This window comes from Rhinoderma darwinii, chromosome 4 (genome assembly GCF_050947455.1).
Source record: "Rhinoderma darwinii isolate aRhiDar2 chromosome 4, aRhiDar2.hap1, whole genome shotgun sequence".
In the NCBI taxonomy this organism is placed as follows: domain Eukaryota; kingdom Metazoa; phylum Chordata; class Amphibia; order Anura; family Rhinodermatidae; genus Rhinoderma; species Rhinoderma darwinii.
The window spans coordinates 333484097-333503028 of record NC_134690.1 but is presented as its reverse complement, the minus strand read 5'-3'; the positions used below and the strand labels follow the sequence as shown (position 1 = coordinate 333503028).

General features: G+C 39.0%; 1 protein-coding gene across 4 annotated transcripts in view; it reads left to right on the top strand.

Annotated features, from left to right (window-relative positions):
- Window positions 1-18932, top strand: part of UTRN (utrophin) — a 603028-nt gene that overhangs the window by 580045 nt on the left and 4051 nt on the right. For all 4 annotated transcript variants that reach the window (XM_075862837.1, XM_075862834.1, XM_075862835.1 and 1 more), the window contains 4 exons: window positions 2699-2857; window positions 6670-6913; window positions 10399-10507; window positions 13956-14042. In XM_075862837.1, coding sequence (XP_075718952.1) covers window positions 2699-2857; window positions 6670-6913; window positions 10399-10507; window positions 13956-14042 — 599 coding nt within the window. The remainder of the gene's footprint in view (window positions 1-2698; window positions 2858-6669; window positions 6914-10398; window positions 10508-13955; window positions 14043-18932) is intronic.

Here is an 18932-nt window from a genome sequence, read left to right as displayed (position 1 = left end):
ACATTAAAGAGGCTCTGTCACCAGATTTTGCAACCCCTATCTGCTATTGCAGCAGATAGGCGCTGCAATGTAGATTACAGTAACGTTTTTATTTTTAAAAAACGAGCATTTTTGGCCAAGTTATGACCATTTTCGTATTTATGCAAATGAGGCTCGCAAAAGTACAACTGGGCGTGTTGAAAAGTAAAAGTACAACTGGGCGTGTATTATGTGCGTACATCGGGGCGTGTTTACTACTTTTACTAGCTGGGCGTTGTGTATAGAAGTATCATCCACTTCTCTTCACAACGCCCAGCTTCTGGCAGTGCAGACACAGTGTGTTCTCGAGAGATCACGCTGTGTCGTCACTCACAGGTCCTGCATCGTGTCGGCACCAGAGGCTACAGATGATTCTGCAGCAGCATCGACGTTTGCAGGTAAGTCGATGTAGCTACTTACCTGCAAATGCTGATGCTGCTGCAGAATCAACTGTAGCCTCTGGTGCCGACATGATGCAGGACCTGTGAGTGACGTCACAGATCTACACTGCCAGAAGCTGGGCGTTCTGAAGAGAAGTGGATGATACTTCTCATCAGAAAGCCCAGCTAGTAAAAGTAGTAAACACGCCCCGATGTACGCACATAATACACGCCCAGTTGTACTTTTGCAAGCCTCATTTGCATAAATACGAAAATGGTCATAACTTGGCCAAAAATGCTCGTTTTTTAAAAATAAAAACGTTACTCTTATCTACATTGCAGCGCCGATCTGCTGCAATAGCAGATAGGGGTTGCAAAATCTGGTGACAGAGCCTCTTTAAGCCTACAGTGTATGCCGAGTTTTATGCCTACCACTGTGTGTAGATCCATTCTGCACAATGGCTTTCTGACCACTGATAAAACAGATAATACACTTGATCTTAGGCCAAAGGGCGATACATGCAAATTGTTTTCTCTATGGGAAACAATGCGTCCAGCAACGCTGGTGTATATCACAAATATAACATATAAGTACAAAGAACTAACACTCTAGCTTAGCCATTGTTTCCCTATATTGCACTGAAGGCTAATAGGCCTGAAAAAGTTGTATACATGTTGGAATGATGTCTGTGCTATACGCAAGCTGTTCTGGAGACATAACTGGTAAAGGAGACATAGAGGAAACATTTGCCTCATTAAAAAAAAAAGGTTTGTATGGAGGGTGCAGTTTTTTTGCAAATAGGCGCGTGTTTCCTCTATGATTGGTCCCATCATGCCCATTAATTCCCATCATGGCCTATCGGCTTTCATGTTAAAAACTCTTCCATACAGTTGAAAAAATGTATACTGAGGTATACTAGCCCGACAAAGGCCAAAAGAACAGTCTTTTTAGTTGCTGTTAGTTCAATGGTGGCCTATGGATAAGTTTGATGTACGGTATGTGCTGGGAGCATACGCCTAATGAAAACGGAAAAAGTGTGAAATCAGCCTAAGGATTAACCACCTCGTTTTTTACGTACTGTATGATTTGATCGGGCTATTCAGATACCTTTTATGTAAAAAGGTCTTGGTGTTTAAGGCTTTGCAATATTCATAAAAGATTAACTTAGATATAATTGGTTATAGAAGGCATTAGAGGGACACAGTAAGTGCTGACAGCCGAGCCGTCAGTGCAGTTCACTAACAGATTCGGCTGTTAGCGCAGAGATGCAGCTTCTATTTATATTAAATGCATAGAAACTGAATCTTGAAAAGTAAACCATTTTTAATAAAAGTCAATTTCAAATGTTTTTTTTATCAATAAAAATGTAAATTTTTTATTTTTTTTTAAAAGACCTCCAATAGTTTAATTAGCCTTTTAATCTTTAACCACTTAATAACCAAGCCATTTTTTAGCATAAAGACCAGACACGTCTCAGTATTCTGGACCGTACAGTTTTTTTTACCTTTGCGTCAATGCCACTAAATTAGGCTTTGTTTTTTGCAAGACATGTTGTACTTTATATTTTTACCATGTTAGGGTATATGTTCATTAACATTTACTTTTTATTACTTTAATTTTGGAGCTACAAGCAAAAAAACGTACAATTCCTCAATGTTTTATCACCCTGTTCATCGCTGAACCTAAACGACATGCATATATTTAAAGTATTCGTTGTTACGCATATAAGGAGGCTCATTATGTGGGGTATTTTTTTATTTGTCATATGTATTTTAAGATATAAAAACTGATTCATTCAATAAAATGCTTTGTGTGTGTTTTTTGTTTTTTTATTTATACACAATATTTTTGTTTTTACATTGTTTTGTCCCATTGTGACTTTGACTTTAACTTTACTTTTATATAATATTTTTTGTTTATAATATACATGCATACGTCTACTAATTCCTAATAGGCAAATGAGACAGCCCTGGAGACCTTTGTCAAGTCCAGGCTGTCTCCATGGTGACACCAGTCCCGGCAATTATGCTGCCGAGACCAGCGATCACCACAAAATCATTTTGACGAAAATGTCATGGTCCTTGTGCTCTTCTGAATAAATTTTATTTGCCAGTGGATATCTTTTGATCTAGTCACGTGACTGACTATAGCTTGTGTTATTTTCTGGCCTTGTTCTGACCGTGTTTGTTAGGTATATGCAACTGCAAAATAAAACTTTATTTTATAAAAATAAAAAAAGATTGAAATGAATTGTAAATCTTAAGCTATCCATAGAAATGTATTTGTATTCAACTTCTAGAGATGATGAACATGCCCTGATCCAGCAGTACTGTCACACATTGGGAGGAGAGTCACCCCTAGGTCAGCCACAGAGTCCAGCACAGATCCTGAAGTCGGTAGAAAAGGCGGAAAGAGGAGAACTGGAGAGGATCATTGCTGATCTGGAGGAAGAGCAGAGGTATAGTATATGACGATCCTTGTGCCTTAAACTACATGTACTATATCTGTGGTAAATACGAGAATTATTTTATGACATATATGTGGATATAATCTGCATACATTTACATATATAGCATGATGGGGCATTTCTTCTTTTTCATGTTTTTTTAATTCTTCCTAAATATATTTTTGGTTTCATTGACCCATGATGGTTTGCTGTAGGTCATCCCATTCAAATTTTTACCTCAGAGTACTATAAGATTAATGATACTCTGTGGCCTTAAATAGTTTGTTCAGCATTAGAAAAACATGGCCGTGTTCTTCCAGAAACAGTGGCACACCTGTCCATGGATTATGTCGGATACTTCAGCTCAGCTCCATTAAAGTGAATAGGGCTAAGCTGCGATACCACATACAACCCATTGACAGGTGTGGCACTGTATTCGAAATAAATTAGGTATGTTTTTCTAATACTGAGCCCTTTAAGTTGTCACAGACATCTAATATCAATTTAGTTTAGGGTCAAGATGCACAGTCCTTTATTGATATCCTTAAGACCATTTACACGGGCCAATAATCTGGCGAACCAGCATTCGTAAGAACGCTCACTCCCGATCATTATCTTGTGTAAAACAAGGCAGCCATCAGCTGACGAACGAGCATCGGCTGATTTAATCTTTTATGCTTCCCTGAAAATCATTCTTGTCAGCAGCACATCTCCCTGTGTAAACATTGGATGTGCTGGAAACATTATGCAAAGGGTACGGGGGCCGAACAATCGCATTAGTGATCATTATTCCACATACAGTTTACATTGGCAGGTGTAAAGGGCCTTTAAAACAGGTGCCGATCAATCTGTAATTATCGGCGATCGGGTTTCGCCATAGGCACAAATCTGACCGTGTAAACCAGCCTTTACTCTGTCTTTTGTTTTTTGACAAATAAAGTCACATGTACAGTAACAAGAGGCTATGTCCACGACGGCAAAAATACATAACAGAGACCTGTCTATATTTTATTAACATTATATTACTAATAATTGAATGAGTAATAAAGGGATTATTAGATGTTAACAAGGACTCCAAGGAGCGAAAATGTAGAAAGAAGGATGAAATCAGTTACTGTCTGCAGTAGGCGACAATGTGTGCATGAAATTATAGTCCATGCTACATTAATTATAGTTGAACACCTTTTGAGGGTGGTTGTACTTGTACATGATGGAAATAGGAGGAACATTTCTGTCATAGCATAAGTGGAATGTCAGGGTAGCACTGAATATTGTATTTTACTTGCCTTGTCTGTTCACTTATTCTATTTTCTCCCTCTTAGTTGCTCGCTCATACACTCTCTCTCTTTTCATAACTTTTACTTTTTACTTCAATTTTTTTGTTTTCTCTCAACTTTGATTGAATTGAACAATACCCAATGTATGCTAAATGATATTGTGGCCTAGTGTGAGTTACTTTTATTAATACCACTTACTGCGGCGGCCATTTTCCGGTTTTCATTGTTGTTTTTTCCTTTCCACTTTCCAAAAGCCATAACTTTTTGAATTTTTCTTTTATGTTTTTTTCAGGACGAGTTGTAGTTTTTCACGGCACCATTTATTGTACAATATAATGTACTGGGAGACAGGGAAAAAAATTATTTGTGTAAATCCGTGCAGGAAAAAAACAATAAATCCGTGCAGTAAAAAAGACACGTTAACGTTATTCTGCGGGTCAATACAATTAAGGCAATATCACATTTATATATATTTTTTTTATATTTTTCTACTTTTACAAAGAAAAAAAAGTATTGTTAAGAAAGAACATATTCTCAGAGCCATAGCTTTTTTAATTTTCTATCAGTATCGGTTGTTTTTTGCAGGACAAGCTGTAGTTTTTGTTGGTACAATTTTGGGGTACATAAGACTATTTGGTCATTTTGATTTACATTTTTTGTGGGAGACGAGTTGACCAAAAACCACCAATTTTGGCACGTTTTTTTTTTGTTTTGTTTACGGCACTTACCGTTAATTTTTTTAATTCTAACAGTTCTGACTTTTACGATACAATTATGTTTGTTTGTTTATTTTACTTTACTTCTGGGCAAAAATTAGAAGTTTTTTTTTAGAACTGTTAATTTTTTTTTATATTCAAAAACATTATTTAACTTTTTTTTAATTAGTCCCCCTAAGGGACTTGAACCAGCGATTGTTGGCTCGCTTGCACAATATACTGCAATACTTACGAATTGCAGTATATTATGTTTTTTTTACCAGTTCCCATTAAGCCCTGCCTCTGGCAAGAGCACAGGGGTGGCAATGAACTGCAAGAGTGGGCCGCCCCCTCTTTCTAATGGCTAAGAGGTCTTTACAGTGGCATCTAAGGTTAAATGGGCGACACCCACAGAGTATGGAGCAGGCTCAGCCTGTGAGCTGGCTCCATACTTCCCCTTGCTGGCTATGACGTAACCCTACGTCAAATGTTGGTAAGGGGTTAAAGCCTGTCTTCTTGTATTTGAATCTGTATTCTTTAGTAAGTATGCTTCCAGTAAAAAAATGAAAACTCCACAGACTTTACATGCTTATGTGCAGTTCCTTTGTGAATCCTTTTCCTTCAATTTTTTGCCGTTTGTGCTGTAGACCTCTCCTTCTTCCTAATTTACTAACAGAATTTTATTATCATTATCTTCCATGTTACAGATACAGTGGCGCTGGAGCCAGTTTACGGTTTCTACAAGCCTCCTAGATCACAATACCCTTCCCACTCCTCCCCCTCTCCTCTGTTCGTCCTCTCCTACATAATGCCTGACTCAGTACCAAGGCTGCTGTAATCACAGGTCCTTACTAACCAGAAAGTTTTTTTTACAGACACACACAGCTTGCAATTAAGTGTTTAAGTAAGAACATGCTTTTGCGGCCGCAATTCCCCTGAAAATCCATGGCAGAATTGCGGCCCCATTCATTTCTATGGGCCGGCGCACAGGACCGTGGTTTCCACGGTCCGTGCATTGCCCAGGAGCAAGGCTCATAGAAAATAATGGACGCGGGCGGCTCGCGGGTGACACTCCGTGGCCGGCCGACCCGAAAATCACGGCCGTGCACATGGCTATGGTCGTATTCATGAGGCCTTAGGCTTCGTTCACATCTGCGTCAGGGCTCCGTTCTGGCATTCCGTCAAAGCTTGTCAGAACGGAAGCCTGACTGAAACAAAGGAAACCATAGGTTTTCGTTTGCATCACCACTGATTTCAATGGTAACGGATACAGTGCAAATGGTTTCCACTAGTCTCCGTTGTTCAAAGGTTTCGTCATTTTGATGGAATCAATACCATAGTCGACTGCTATCTTAAGCCATATCTCTCTTTTTTCTTTATCTGCTGCTGCAGCTGACATCAGCAGAGAGTAAGTAAAGGGCTGCAGTAATTCAAGTCTTCTCCAATTTAAACAGATATTGAAATAAAGTGTGTTTGTAGCCTGCAAGTGAATGAAGCTAAACAACATAGAGCACTCAGGTTTTTTAATTCTATATTAGAAACTTGAATTTACAAACTAAGGTGCATCTCCTAAAACGGATCACTGGAGGTAGGATTTAACAAGTATTGGTTTTAGTAATGCTTTGAATAACAAGAACATCATTACTTTTAGGGTTAGGAGTTTATCCAACAATTTTATGATGACATTATGTAATAATCTGACATGCTGTAAATGTCAAATCGGCAGTGGTTTTAATATTGACTCATCTGGGTCCCATCCCAGTGCTATTTTCAGTCAACAGGAGTCCATGTATACACATCCATTTATGAACTAATATGTAATTGTATAATATAAGCAGAATAATTTTAACAGGAACTTGAAGATTGAATATGAGCAGCTTCAAGTACAGCAGTTGAGAAGAGGACTGAGCCCTCCATCTTCACCCCCTGACTCGTTGGCATCCCTTCAACACACATCCGAGGATGCAGAACTCATTGCTGAAGCAAAGCTGCTACGACAGCACAAAGGACGTCTTGAAGCAAGAATGCAGATTTTGGAAGACCATAATAAGCAGTTGGAATCACAGCTTCACCGGTTACGGCAGTTGCTGGAACAGGTACCACAAATATTTTTTTTAAATTAAACATAATAATACCACATTTCATTGTATCTTTTACTTGTAAATATTATTCAATGAAACAGAATATATATTGCCTATTTGTTTTTCTGTTGCCTACAATATGTATCTATTATATGGTATCACAATGGTGTTCACCAAATTTTTATATGTTTTTTTGTTGCTTGCTCTGGAACCGAATACAAGAATATTTATTAGTTATTTTGTACATTAAATTTAAGTAACAAACATAAGACAATGTTACTGTACTAGATCGCTCTGACCGGGGATTTCGCTCCTAGAGGGAGCTTAGATGGTGCTATCTACAGGGGGGGGTGGTGCTATCTAGAGGGGGGTTATTGCTATCTACAGGGGGGTGCTCATCCTATCTACAGGGAGAGGCTGGTTTTATCTACAGGGGGTCTGCTGCTATCTACAAGGGGGTGCTAGTTCTATCTACAGGGGGGCTGGTGCTATCTACAGGGGGGCTGGTGCTATCTACAGGGGGGCTGGCGCTCTCTGCAGGGGATAGCACTATATACAGGGGGTGTGGTGCTATATACAGGGGGGTGGTGCTATCTACAGGGGGTGTGGCACTATCTATATGGGCACTGTGGCACTATATGGGACCTACCTGCAAGGGACAATGTGGTGCTATCTACATGGGCACTGTGTGTGGCACTATCTGCACTGGTAACTGACACTATGTGGGCACTATCTGTATTGGGCACTATCTATGTGGGCACTGGGGTGTTTCAGGGGGTTGGGACAAAAAAACCCTAACGAATAAAATTCATCTATTTTTTTTAACAGCCATGAAAAATAGAAGGTAAAAAATCGTCAGACGGCCGGGAAATAGATTCAAATTTTGAGATACACTGATGCAAATCTGACAGTTGATCCGTTTTTAACTGCCTTTTTTTTTCACGTCGTTTGAATATAGCCTTATAGCCCTCTTCACTCTCCCCCCCACAGCGATGCAGGCTGACGGAGAGAGAAGACGACTAATTGTTACAGAGCTGCAACAGCGTATATATACTGTCTATATCTATATGCATATAATATAGATAAATATATATAAAAAAAATACAAAAAAATTTGTTTTTTTCCACGTTTTTAGCGATAGGTCTGCTCATAATAAAAACTAAAAACATGGAATTAATTAAACTAATCTAGAAAATTAAAGACTCTTAAGTCTTATAAAAAAAAAAGTTCAAATAGTTGGGATATTAAAAGAAGTGCATATCAAAAATGGAAAATTTGACCTGGACACTGGGGCATCAATGACCCTTGGGCATGAAAGGGTTAATGTGTTATCATTTTATGGAGACTTCCATTTATCACAAAAGGCAATTTTATATCTACGTTGACATTTATCACAACTATTTTTTTACAGGTAACTGGAAATACGAATATTCTTTCCTCCAGCAATCTATCAGGAAAATGAAAATAAATTGGTCACTATGGGTTTCGTCAATGTTTCTCCTCAGTTATCTGTACAACTGTTTTCATTAAAGTCTCCCAGTGGTCTTCTAAAATCAAAGCACAACATGGGGTTTCCAGGATTTCTGCATATATTCATCATGACAAAAAGAAAATATTGGGGCTTTTTGTTTCTTGCTGATGAAGGTTTCATAATATTCGGAAATAATATTGAGATTAATTCTACTTTAGATGTAATGTCGGAGATCCCAAGTTAGAGAAAACTCTGACCAGAAAAGCTGGTGCATTACCAGGTATCTCAGCTGATTTGTTCTGGGCATCAGTGACCCACATAGGTGTTATTCTCTGACATGCAAGGTCGGACTGGCTCATCAGGGGACCAAATGGAGGGCCCAGGCTCTGACATAATATCTTGCCCGTAATACAATAGTGCCCAAAAGGTCCCTCAGAAGACAACTCCATTTGGACCTGACCTTTGGGCCAATCACATGCCACTAGGGTCTATTTTTTATTAATTAATTCACAAATAACTTTTTGGACTTTATCGATGATGTTTGTGCAATGATAACAAAGATTACGATCTAATTTAAAACAGGTTCTTTTGAGTGAACCCTCTTAATAATTTCCTCTGGTGGGCCAAAGAGTCCTACACTGCCGACATATCAAAAGTTTTTTTTATTTAATCTAAATTCCTTTAAAATATTCCAGATACAGTATTAGATTTGAAGATTACTGCAGAATGTTTGTAAGATACTGCTGATGGAAATAGCTTGTATTGCCTACAGCAACCAATAAGATTTTCCTTTTAATAATGCAAACCAGCATCTGACTGGTTCTTATGGGAGCACTACTATAAACCTCGTAAGTTTTAATAAATATCCCCATGGTAGGTGTTCTTTTTCCATGTGCTAGTTCTTGTTGACAGCTTTACATTAATTTGTATTTATACTATGTCGTTAAAGATTCATTAATTCTGACAAATCACAAGGTCATACCCCTTAGGGAATGTTAGTTACTTGTTTCTTTCAATGTTTTCATGTTCAGTGTATTACTTTAAAGCATTATGCATTCATGAAGTTTAGCTTCCGTGCTGTATTATTGCCTCAAGTAACTGGAAACCAAAGCTTTCTAAATGATAAACTATATACTATTTTATATATTGTATAATCATATATAGATAATGGTTTTTATTAGAGCATGTGTGTGGTATAATGTCACATATTACAGAAAAATAAAATACTATGTAAAAAACAATATAATTTTATTGATATATTATATTCATTATTAACCATTAAACCACCCTAAACTTCTTGGGATATTCAATATTAAACCATAACCATCCTAGAACACCATGGATTCTGGATATTAGCATTAATCCCTACACTAACCTAGACCAAAAGAGATACTAGGTATTAAGACTTCATTCACATCTGCATCAGGTTTCTTTTCATGGGTTCCTTCAGACCTTTCCATCAGGGGATACCATGAACGGAAACCATAGCTTGATTTCAAAGGTAATGCTTCCGTTGCAAATGGATTCTATTTCTCTCCGTTCCGTAAGGTTTCGACTATGCTATTGTTTCCTCAAAAACAATGGAAAACGTACGGAACGGAGACAAACGTAAACCATTTGCAAAGGGAGCATTACCATTGAAATCAATGGTAATGCAAATGGAAGCTATGGCTTCCGTTTGGTTTCAGTTTATAGGTTCCCCTTACGGAAAAGTCTGACGGAAGATGTGAACGAAGCCTATGCCACTATAGACCATCAGGGATATTACAGAAATACTAACCGCTATGTAAAATACTAATACAGAAATACTAACCTATGTAAAAATGTGTGTATAAGTGAGTATAATCGACAGTGGACAGCAAAGGAGGAGAATTTAGCTGTCTCTGCCATCGGAACCAATGTAGTGTGTTTGACCCAATTATGTTAATGCTGGTATATGGTCATTTTAAAAAGTTAGAATATATACAAAGGTAATTTTTTATAACTAATATGTCTAAATAATTGGTGTATTGTTTTGCTTTCATTGCAGCCGGAAACAGAATCCAGGGTTAATGGAGTCTCTTTGTTGGTGTCGCAGCAGCCGCCTGCTCCAAGATATTCGGCTGACCATCATTACAGCTTACAGTTTCAGCAGACAGGTGGGAAGCAGGTTTACTAGAGTGATTTATTTCCCACACATAAACAGCAGCTGTTGTCAGAGGAACCAAAACGTTTATAGGTTTTCTAATTGAGTTGGACTGTCTAGAGATTAAAGCCTTTTTTAGTCTTCTCTTAAAGCAACAATGAATTCAAACAGATTTAGCTCGGTATGCAACATACCGTCAGTGCAATATGGTGGCCCCATATTGATTCTAGAAATGTCCTATCATGTTACAAGGTCTCCATGTCTCTAGAGTTTATTATCATTTTAATGATGTTGTTAAGTAGAAATATTGAACATCTTTAAAAAAAATTGTGTGCTCATCATCTTTGTCAAAGAAAACAGATATTAAACTATGATTTTATACACTTCCGAAAAAGGTCCTGTTTTCCATTAAAGTGTTTTTATGAGCTTGCAAATCATTAGAACTATATTTTTTGGGGATAAATCAGTAATATATGTGAATTTATTTGTAATATATCTTATCTGGAGAAAATTCCTTCCTCACTTTCAAGCATCCTTTTTTTTTTCTCTTTCCCAGGCGGCATGCTCTCTTTAAATGTTGAGAAGCCTCCTTAGTCACCAAAAAATGCCTCTAGTGTGAAACAGTATATAGAAACCATGGGAGGGGAAATGCAGCTGCAGCTTCTCAGTCATGTTATTTTACGGAAGCACTAAGGGGTAGAGGGGAGGTGAAGCAGCAGGGGGGAGATATCTGGGCAGAGCACACAGCACAGCACTTAGATCACACGACGAAGAGCAAGCCCACTTAGTAAGCATGGAAAAAAGAAAATGTGCATTTTCAGAAATGACACAGACGAAAGGAAAAAGAGCCAGAGTATGGGGGCTGCACGCAACAATTTTGGCACTATATCAAATGCACATTTACAGCTGCCTTGGGGCTATTTTTATTTATTTTTTGCTATAATAAGTACGCTGTAAACTTTCATCAGACAATAAAAATTCCTCCATAGAGTAACCCTCCTCTCTCTGACGTTTTTAAAGGATCCTGACTGCACGATGCAGGCACTGGGTTTGGATTGAGTGGCATCTGACGCAGCAGTTTGCCAGAGACGTCAGAAAGGGAATGGAACAGGGAGTTGTTAGGAGGAAAAGTGCAGGACTCTTCCTGCCACATAGGACTGTTCATGGCTACTTAGCATACTGCGCGTGGAAGCATTAAACAGGCTCTGTCACCACATTATAAGTGCCTTATCTCCTACATAAGTAGATCGGCGCTGTAATGTAGGTGACAGTAATGCTTTTTATTTAGAAAAACGATCTATTTTAAACCACTTTATGAGCGATTTTTAGCTTTATGCTAATGAGTTTCTTAATGCCCAAGTGAGCGTGTTTTTACTTTAGACCAAGTGGGCATTGTACAGAGAAGTGTATGACGCTGACCAATCAGTGACCAATCAGCGTCATGCACTTCTCTCCATTCATTTACACTGCACATAGCGATATAGCTATATCGCTATGTGCAGCCACATAAGCACACTATAACATTACTGCAGTGTCGTGACAGTGAATATACATTACCTCCAACCAGGACGTGATGTGTATTCAGAATCCTGACACGTCTGAATCTTTTCTGTGAGATTTCCAGCAAGGCAAACGTAATCTCGCGAGATTACGATGTAAACTGTCATTTAAAACGAGATTACATTTGCCTTGCTGGAATCTCACAGAAAAGATTCAGAAGCGTCAGGATTCTGAATACACATCACGTCCAGGCTGGTAGTGATGTATATTCATTATCAGGACACTGCAGTAATGTTATAGTGTGTGTATGTGGCTGCACATAGCGATATAGCTATATCGCTAGTGCAGTGTAAATGAATGGAGAGAAGTGCATGACGCTGATTGGTCACTGATTGGTCATCGTCATACACTCCTCTGTACAACGCCCACTTGGTCTAAAGTAAAAACACGTCCACTTGGGCATTAAGAAACTCATTAGCATAAATCTAAAAATCGGTGGTTTAAAATAGATCGTTTTTCTAAATAAAAAGCATTACTGTCACCTACATTATAGCGCCTATCACATTATATAGGAGATAGGGCACTTATAATGTGGTAACAGAATCTCTTTAAAGTTCATTTTTAGTGATTTTACAAGCTGCTCTTACTTAGCAGTTCTCTATTCTGGTTTATAAAGGGGGGTATGAGCAGGGCACCCCGTCCATAACATCCATATGCCCTAATAGGACATATTGAATGGCTTTGTCTTTATTAGACAACCACACTTTTTAAGGAGTCATCCCACCACAACAACTTATCACCTATCCAAGGGACTGACGGAGATAGCCGAGCACTGTACTTGGCTATATCCAGCAGTCCCATAGAGAATGAATAAAGCATCAGCCTGCATACGTGACCACCGCTCCGTTCATTCAGGGGACTCGGGACTTTGTGTTCTCTTGAGCGGAGGGGATCCCAACAGTGGGACCCCCACAGATCAAACACTTTTCATCTATCCCTTGGATAGGTGATAAGTAGTTGTGATGGGATAACCCCTTTAAGTGGTTTACCATGTAGTGTGCCATATAGACTTGCCTTCTTTTCTGTAAGTGCCATCAGTATTAGGGTTCTATTACACATAGCTTTTTTTGTAATGGCATTAAAAACCGCATTAAATTCCACTCATAAAATGCACATGATTATCATTGATCAAAAATGCAAAGCACATATGCGTTTTCAAAAAATGCATGCGTTTTTACATACTTTTTTTAAATGCACTTTTAAGCGCATTACAAAAATACTATGTGTAATATAACCCTTAGAGAAACCTTTTTTTAATTTAGCATTATATTAGTGATAACACTGGTCTTCTTCAAATACTATAAAATGTGACCAATGTTTATAAGATTTATGGATCTAGATTATAATGTCCCATATGGTTGTATACTGAAATGTATAAAATAAGCTCTTCAAATTTCCAAGTAGAACAAGTCAGTGGTCATCTAAAAATTTGTCTCAACATTGGGGTCAAATCTAAAAATGAGCGTAAAATATTTGCTTATGTTCCCCGGACATCTTACATTGTGTTAGAATTATGTATAGTTTGATCATCTAGAGGTGAATGTGCATTCTCGTATCCCTAGAATTGATGTAAATGATCATTTTCTGTTTTATACTGTATACTCTTCCATTCTTCAGTGAGTTATGACAGATAATTCTGCAGTGAAGTGGAGCAGAGCAATTGATTATATAGATACTACGACTCTGGAGATCTAAATATTTTTACTGAGCCCGATAGAGTCGTTTTAATTTTCCTCCAAGCAGCAATTATGAAGCCTGTGCTGGAATGAATCTCACTCTGGTTATTACCCATGCATAGCAGACATTTCATTATTAACATAACAAACCACTGGAACGATGATAGACTTCAGTTTTAAAGGTTTTTTATATTTCATTTCTTACTTTGATGAATGTATCCACAGATGACGTGTTGTCCCCACCACATAACACCAGCACAGACCTAACAGATGTGATGGAACAAATAAACAGCACATTTCCACTCAGCAGCTGTAAGTTTAATGATATTTCATGTCTATCAGGTGTAATATTATGGATAATGTCCTACTCTTACTATCACACTCCCATTGAAACTTTGCTGGTTTCAGAGAAGTGAAATGTCAAACCTACCGTTCATATATTCTGTGATTTCACAAAGTCGTCGCTAACAATATATTTCAATATCATTTGATAGCCAAGCTTGTAGTTTAAATGCAGATTGGCTTAGGCCGGTTTCACAGAAACATAATAGGCTCATTTTTGGACGAGTACTGTAGCCGCAAATCCTGGCCCGACTGCGGGTCTAATGATCTGAGCTAACAGCATCATAAATCCCTGCACGTCAATAGATCTGCGGTTGGGCCAGGATTTGCGGCCATATTAAGAGTGCAGAAAAGCGCCATTTGATGCTTGTAAGAAACAGGCCTTAGCCAGTTTCATAATCTTTTAGTTTGGCCTAATGTCAATTTTACACAAGCGATAGTGGTGATAACGCATGATATTGCACTGCAATATTTAATGCTACATTCACACGAGCGTATCAGATTCACGCAAGTGAAATACGCACGTGAATCTTGTTCGTGTGTGTTGCGTTAGGCATCAGTGTGCTTTGCGAGTGGCATGCGTTATTCACACACTCGCAAAGCACATCTTTTTTTATTTTCAATCTAATTGATGCGCAAATCACACACCGCACACGGATGTGCATCCATGTGCAGTGCGTGGTTTTCGCACACCATTTGACTTCAATGGGCACGTAGGTGCGTGAAAACGCACCAATGTAGGACATGCAGTGAGTTTGACGCAGCGAACTCACGCATGTGTGAACGACCCCATTGAAATCAATGGGTCCGTGTGCTGCGCGTGATTTCCATGCGCAGCACACGGATGTTATTCACGTTCGTGTGAATGGGCCCTTAAACAACCACTTCAGCAGACAAAATCCAGTGGGGCTGGAAAACCAATCGAAAACACTCTCCACCACACCCCAGTGCAATGGTAGGATCATCACATGTTCGTAGTAGGGTGCTAAACCAAAAGGAAGGAAGTATATAAAAGTATCTTTAATAAAAGAGTTGCTGATAATATTAAGTAATATCTATTCAAACGTTTCTGGAGGTTCTTAGAACCAGGGATATATGAGATAAAGTAGGAATCATGAAGGGGATGCTAGAAGAATATCCCATGACTCGGAGGGAATAGGTGAGGTGCGAACAAGGTAAAAATATAGAAGAGAGGATACTTGGAGGGCAGGAAATATTAACCCCTAACAGCCATAAATTTGTTTACATTTTAATTTCTTAAATTCGTAGTTTTGCTAATTCACACTACAATAAAGTGTTAAAATGAGTTCCCCATTTTGGTTTAGTTGTTTTGATGTATAATATGTATAATATTTTTTTTATATAATACATTGCACAAAAAGTCATGAAAGACCTAGGGACTTGACATTTATCTATATTATTTATAAATTATTTCGATTTTATTTTTTTACTTCAGTATCAATTGGAGCCCCAGTTACCGGTAAAAACAACCTTATACTACTTCACTCAAAACAGGCAGAGCTCAACTGGTTTTGCTGAAACCCAGATGCTGTGCCATGCAGAAGGCACCAGGTGACCACGTGACTAGTAAAATAAAATAAAAAAATCTTGAAATATGCTTAGCCAATGCAAGAACGCTGAAAAAGTAATCTCCTACTCCCAAGTTTCCTTCTCAACTTTTTCCAACAAACTAACAAAATATAAAATACAGTCAAAAGTTTGAAAAGCTGTAAAAAAAAAACAAAACCTGACAGCCGTGACATTGAAAAATGAAGCTCGATAATATCATATCTCTAGAGTCAAGATGACAAGGAAGGTTTATGCTCTGAAATTTCTCAATAATAAGAGGGAAGAATAATATACTGTACATCAGTGTGTTTATTAAAAAATACATAATACATATGAATAACTTCCATATTACATTTCATTATTTGTGGCTGGCGGATTCACAGACAAAATGAAGATCTAACTTTTGAGATGATGCATTGTCATAGATTACTCTAGATTAGACATTATTGGGTTTGTCTTGAGACAACTGTCCGTATCTATTGCCTATGCTGACAGGATATATGACTTTTCATAGACTTCACATAAAAGACTTCTGCACAGGTCACTGGGGTAAAGAGAATGAGATGAAGATATGCTGCACATTGAATACTATTTATTTAATAAGAGCCCTTATACACATAGTGAAAAAACGACAGAATTTTCCTCTCAGCTTTTCAGCGCTGTGCGGGCTGGCACGCTTCCTCTCGAGAGACGTTGGAGGGCAACACAATGTGCCTACCTGTTTGAGTGAATATAAATCTGCTTATATTATTTAATGGATGAGCGGCTTAGTAGATAAAGTACTTTACTTTTCACAACAGGCTTTTAGCATTTGAATTTAACTTTCAGATTCTCTTGCCGCTGTGTAAAACTTTCGACTTCCTAGACACAGGCACACAAATTGATTCCTTTGTCTTTGGGTTTCACATGACTTGTGTTTGTAGCTTTGACACAATGTAACTGTCAGGCACAGATATTTACAGCCAAGAACATTCTTTTGGTTTATACTGGAAGACTTATTGAAAACAGACGCTGCAGACAAAACCCAACTGGCATTGAAACAGTGGGTATGAAGACCCTTGTGGTACCCAGCACTTTGCTATGTTTTATAGCATATTACAGTGCTGTATTTTGACGTTCCTGTGGCTTTATTATAATTTTTGGTCAACTATTTATAAATTGCATTACATTTGTCATAATTTTGTCCATACAGAGATGAGATTATTTGAGACACCACAATTCTCATCAGTTGCATCATTGTGAGCTTGATTTTAATGCTGTTAACTCAACCTGCCCATGTCCTACTCTGCTTTGTTGCTTTGTTGGCCAATAAGCATAGTAAGAGTAAATTCATACATGGAGCATTTGTTGCAGATTTTTGAAGTGTCTTCCTCACAGAAAATCCTCAACAATTTACAGTACAATTTACAGTACAATGTATGTGGATGGGGTTTTTAAATTTCCATTAGCATGTATTGGAAAAAAAATCCCAGCAGAATTTACGCCATGCTACAGGTTTTCAAACGCATGTGGATTTTGGCGGCGGATTTGCTTTGCCGTAATGTTCTGTATACATGGGAACATTCACATGGCTATATTTTTGGTCTATCACTATATTGCCTGCCAAAATGGGGAAAGCACCCCATCATAGGACATTAGGGAATCCTTTCTGTTGAAGTTTATGGATTAGGGCCATCGTAAGCACCCGGCAAGCCCGGGCAATTATCAGGGCCAACTACCCATGGGGGGGGGCCACTCGGCTGGGTGCTTTATGCTGTCACCTCCGGGTTTCTGCTCTGCTCCTGGATGAAGACCCTGGCGTCACTGTCCATATATGGACAGTGAAGTCAGGGGCTCCCCCTAGAGCAGGATCCCCAGCCAAAGTGTTTCCGACGCTCTGGCCAGGGAATCCGCTTCTGTCATGATGGCTCCTCCAGAAGCAGGATCCACTCGGCCGCTGGGTTCTTTACGCTGTCATCATGGCTCCTCCAGGTTTGCACTTCTGGATGAAGCCCCTGGCGTCACTGTCCATAGATAAACAATGACATCAGAGGCTCCCTCTTGGAACGCAATCCCCAGCCAGGCAACCCTCTGGCTGGGGATTCCACTCCTAGAGCCCCAATTGCACTATCTACAAGAGAGGGTGTGTGGGGCACTATCTACAAGAGAGGGTGTATGGTGCACTATCTACAAGGGAGGGTGTGTCAGGCATTATCCACAAGAGTACAAGAGATGGTGTGTGGGGAACTATCTACAATGGAGGGTGTGTAAGGCGTTATCTACAGGGGAGGATGTGTGGGACACTGTTTACAAGGAAGGGTGTGTGGGGCGCTATCTACAAGGGAGTGTGTGTGGGGCACTATCTACAAGGGAAGGTGTGTGGAGCACTATCTACAAGGGAGGGTGTGTGGGGCACTATTCACAGGGGGGTGGCACTATCTACAAGGGAGGGTGCGTGGCACTATCTACAAAGGATGGTGTGTGGCACTATCTACAAGGGAGGGTGTGTGGGGTATTATTCACAAGGGGGTGTATGGCACTATCTACAAGGGAGGGTGTGTGGCACTATCTACAAGGGATGGTGTGTAGCACTATCTACAAGGGGGTGTGTGTGGCACCATCTATGAAGTGCACTGTGGCACTATTTACAGAGGGCACTGTATATATGAGGCCAAACTGTTGGCCTAACTTCTATATTGTGACATAGTGGGCCTAATTTTTATATGGGGGCACAAACTATTGGCCTAACTTCTATATAGAGGCATAAATAGGGTCTGACTTCTATATGGGGGCACAAACTGCCGTTTTACTACTGCCGTAAGTTCCCCCGCAAAGGGTCCTACTAAGTCCAACAAATAAACCTGGCGCTGGCCCCGATATGGATGTCCACATTTTGGATGTCCAAAATTATATTTGGCACTCGTTGTTAATAGTAGATGCTTTGGAAGACCAAATAAGATCCAATAACTCTTCCCAAAAATTCCATGGCACTGAGTATGACTGCTCAGTGTTGTGTCCAAGACTTTTATTGAAAATACCTCACATAGTAAGAACATTCACAAATAAAAAGAAACTTCCCATTAGGCACATATAGTCCAGAGAATTAGTACAATAGAAGTACCGTGACAAATATACTGGACATTTTGGTACTATATCAGACCTGGATAGAAGTGTCTGAAAGCAGAACTGCACATTGGCTCTGATCCATTGACAAATTCAGCTCTTCTGCATTTGTCTATTAAGGAATTTCTAATTGTTACCAAAGATGTTAGAAGGTTATCAAGAATCAGGCGGTGTATGAAAGGGAGTAAC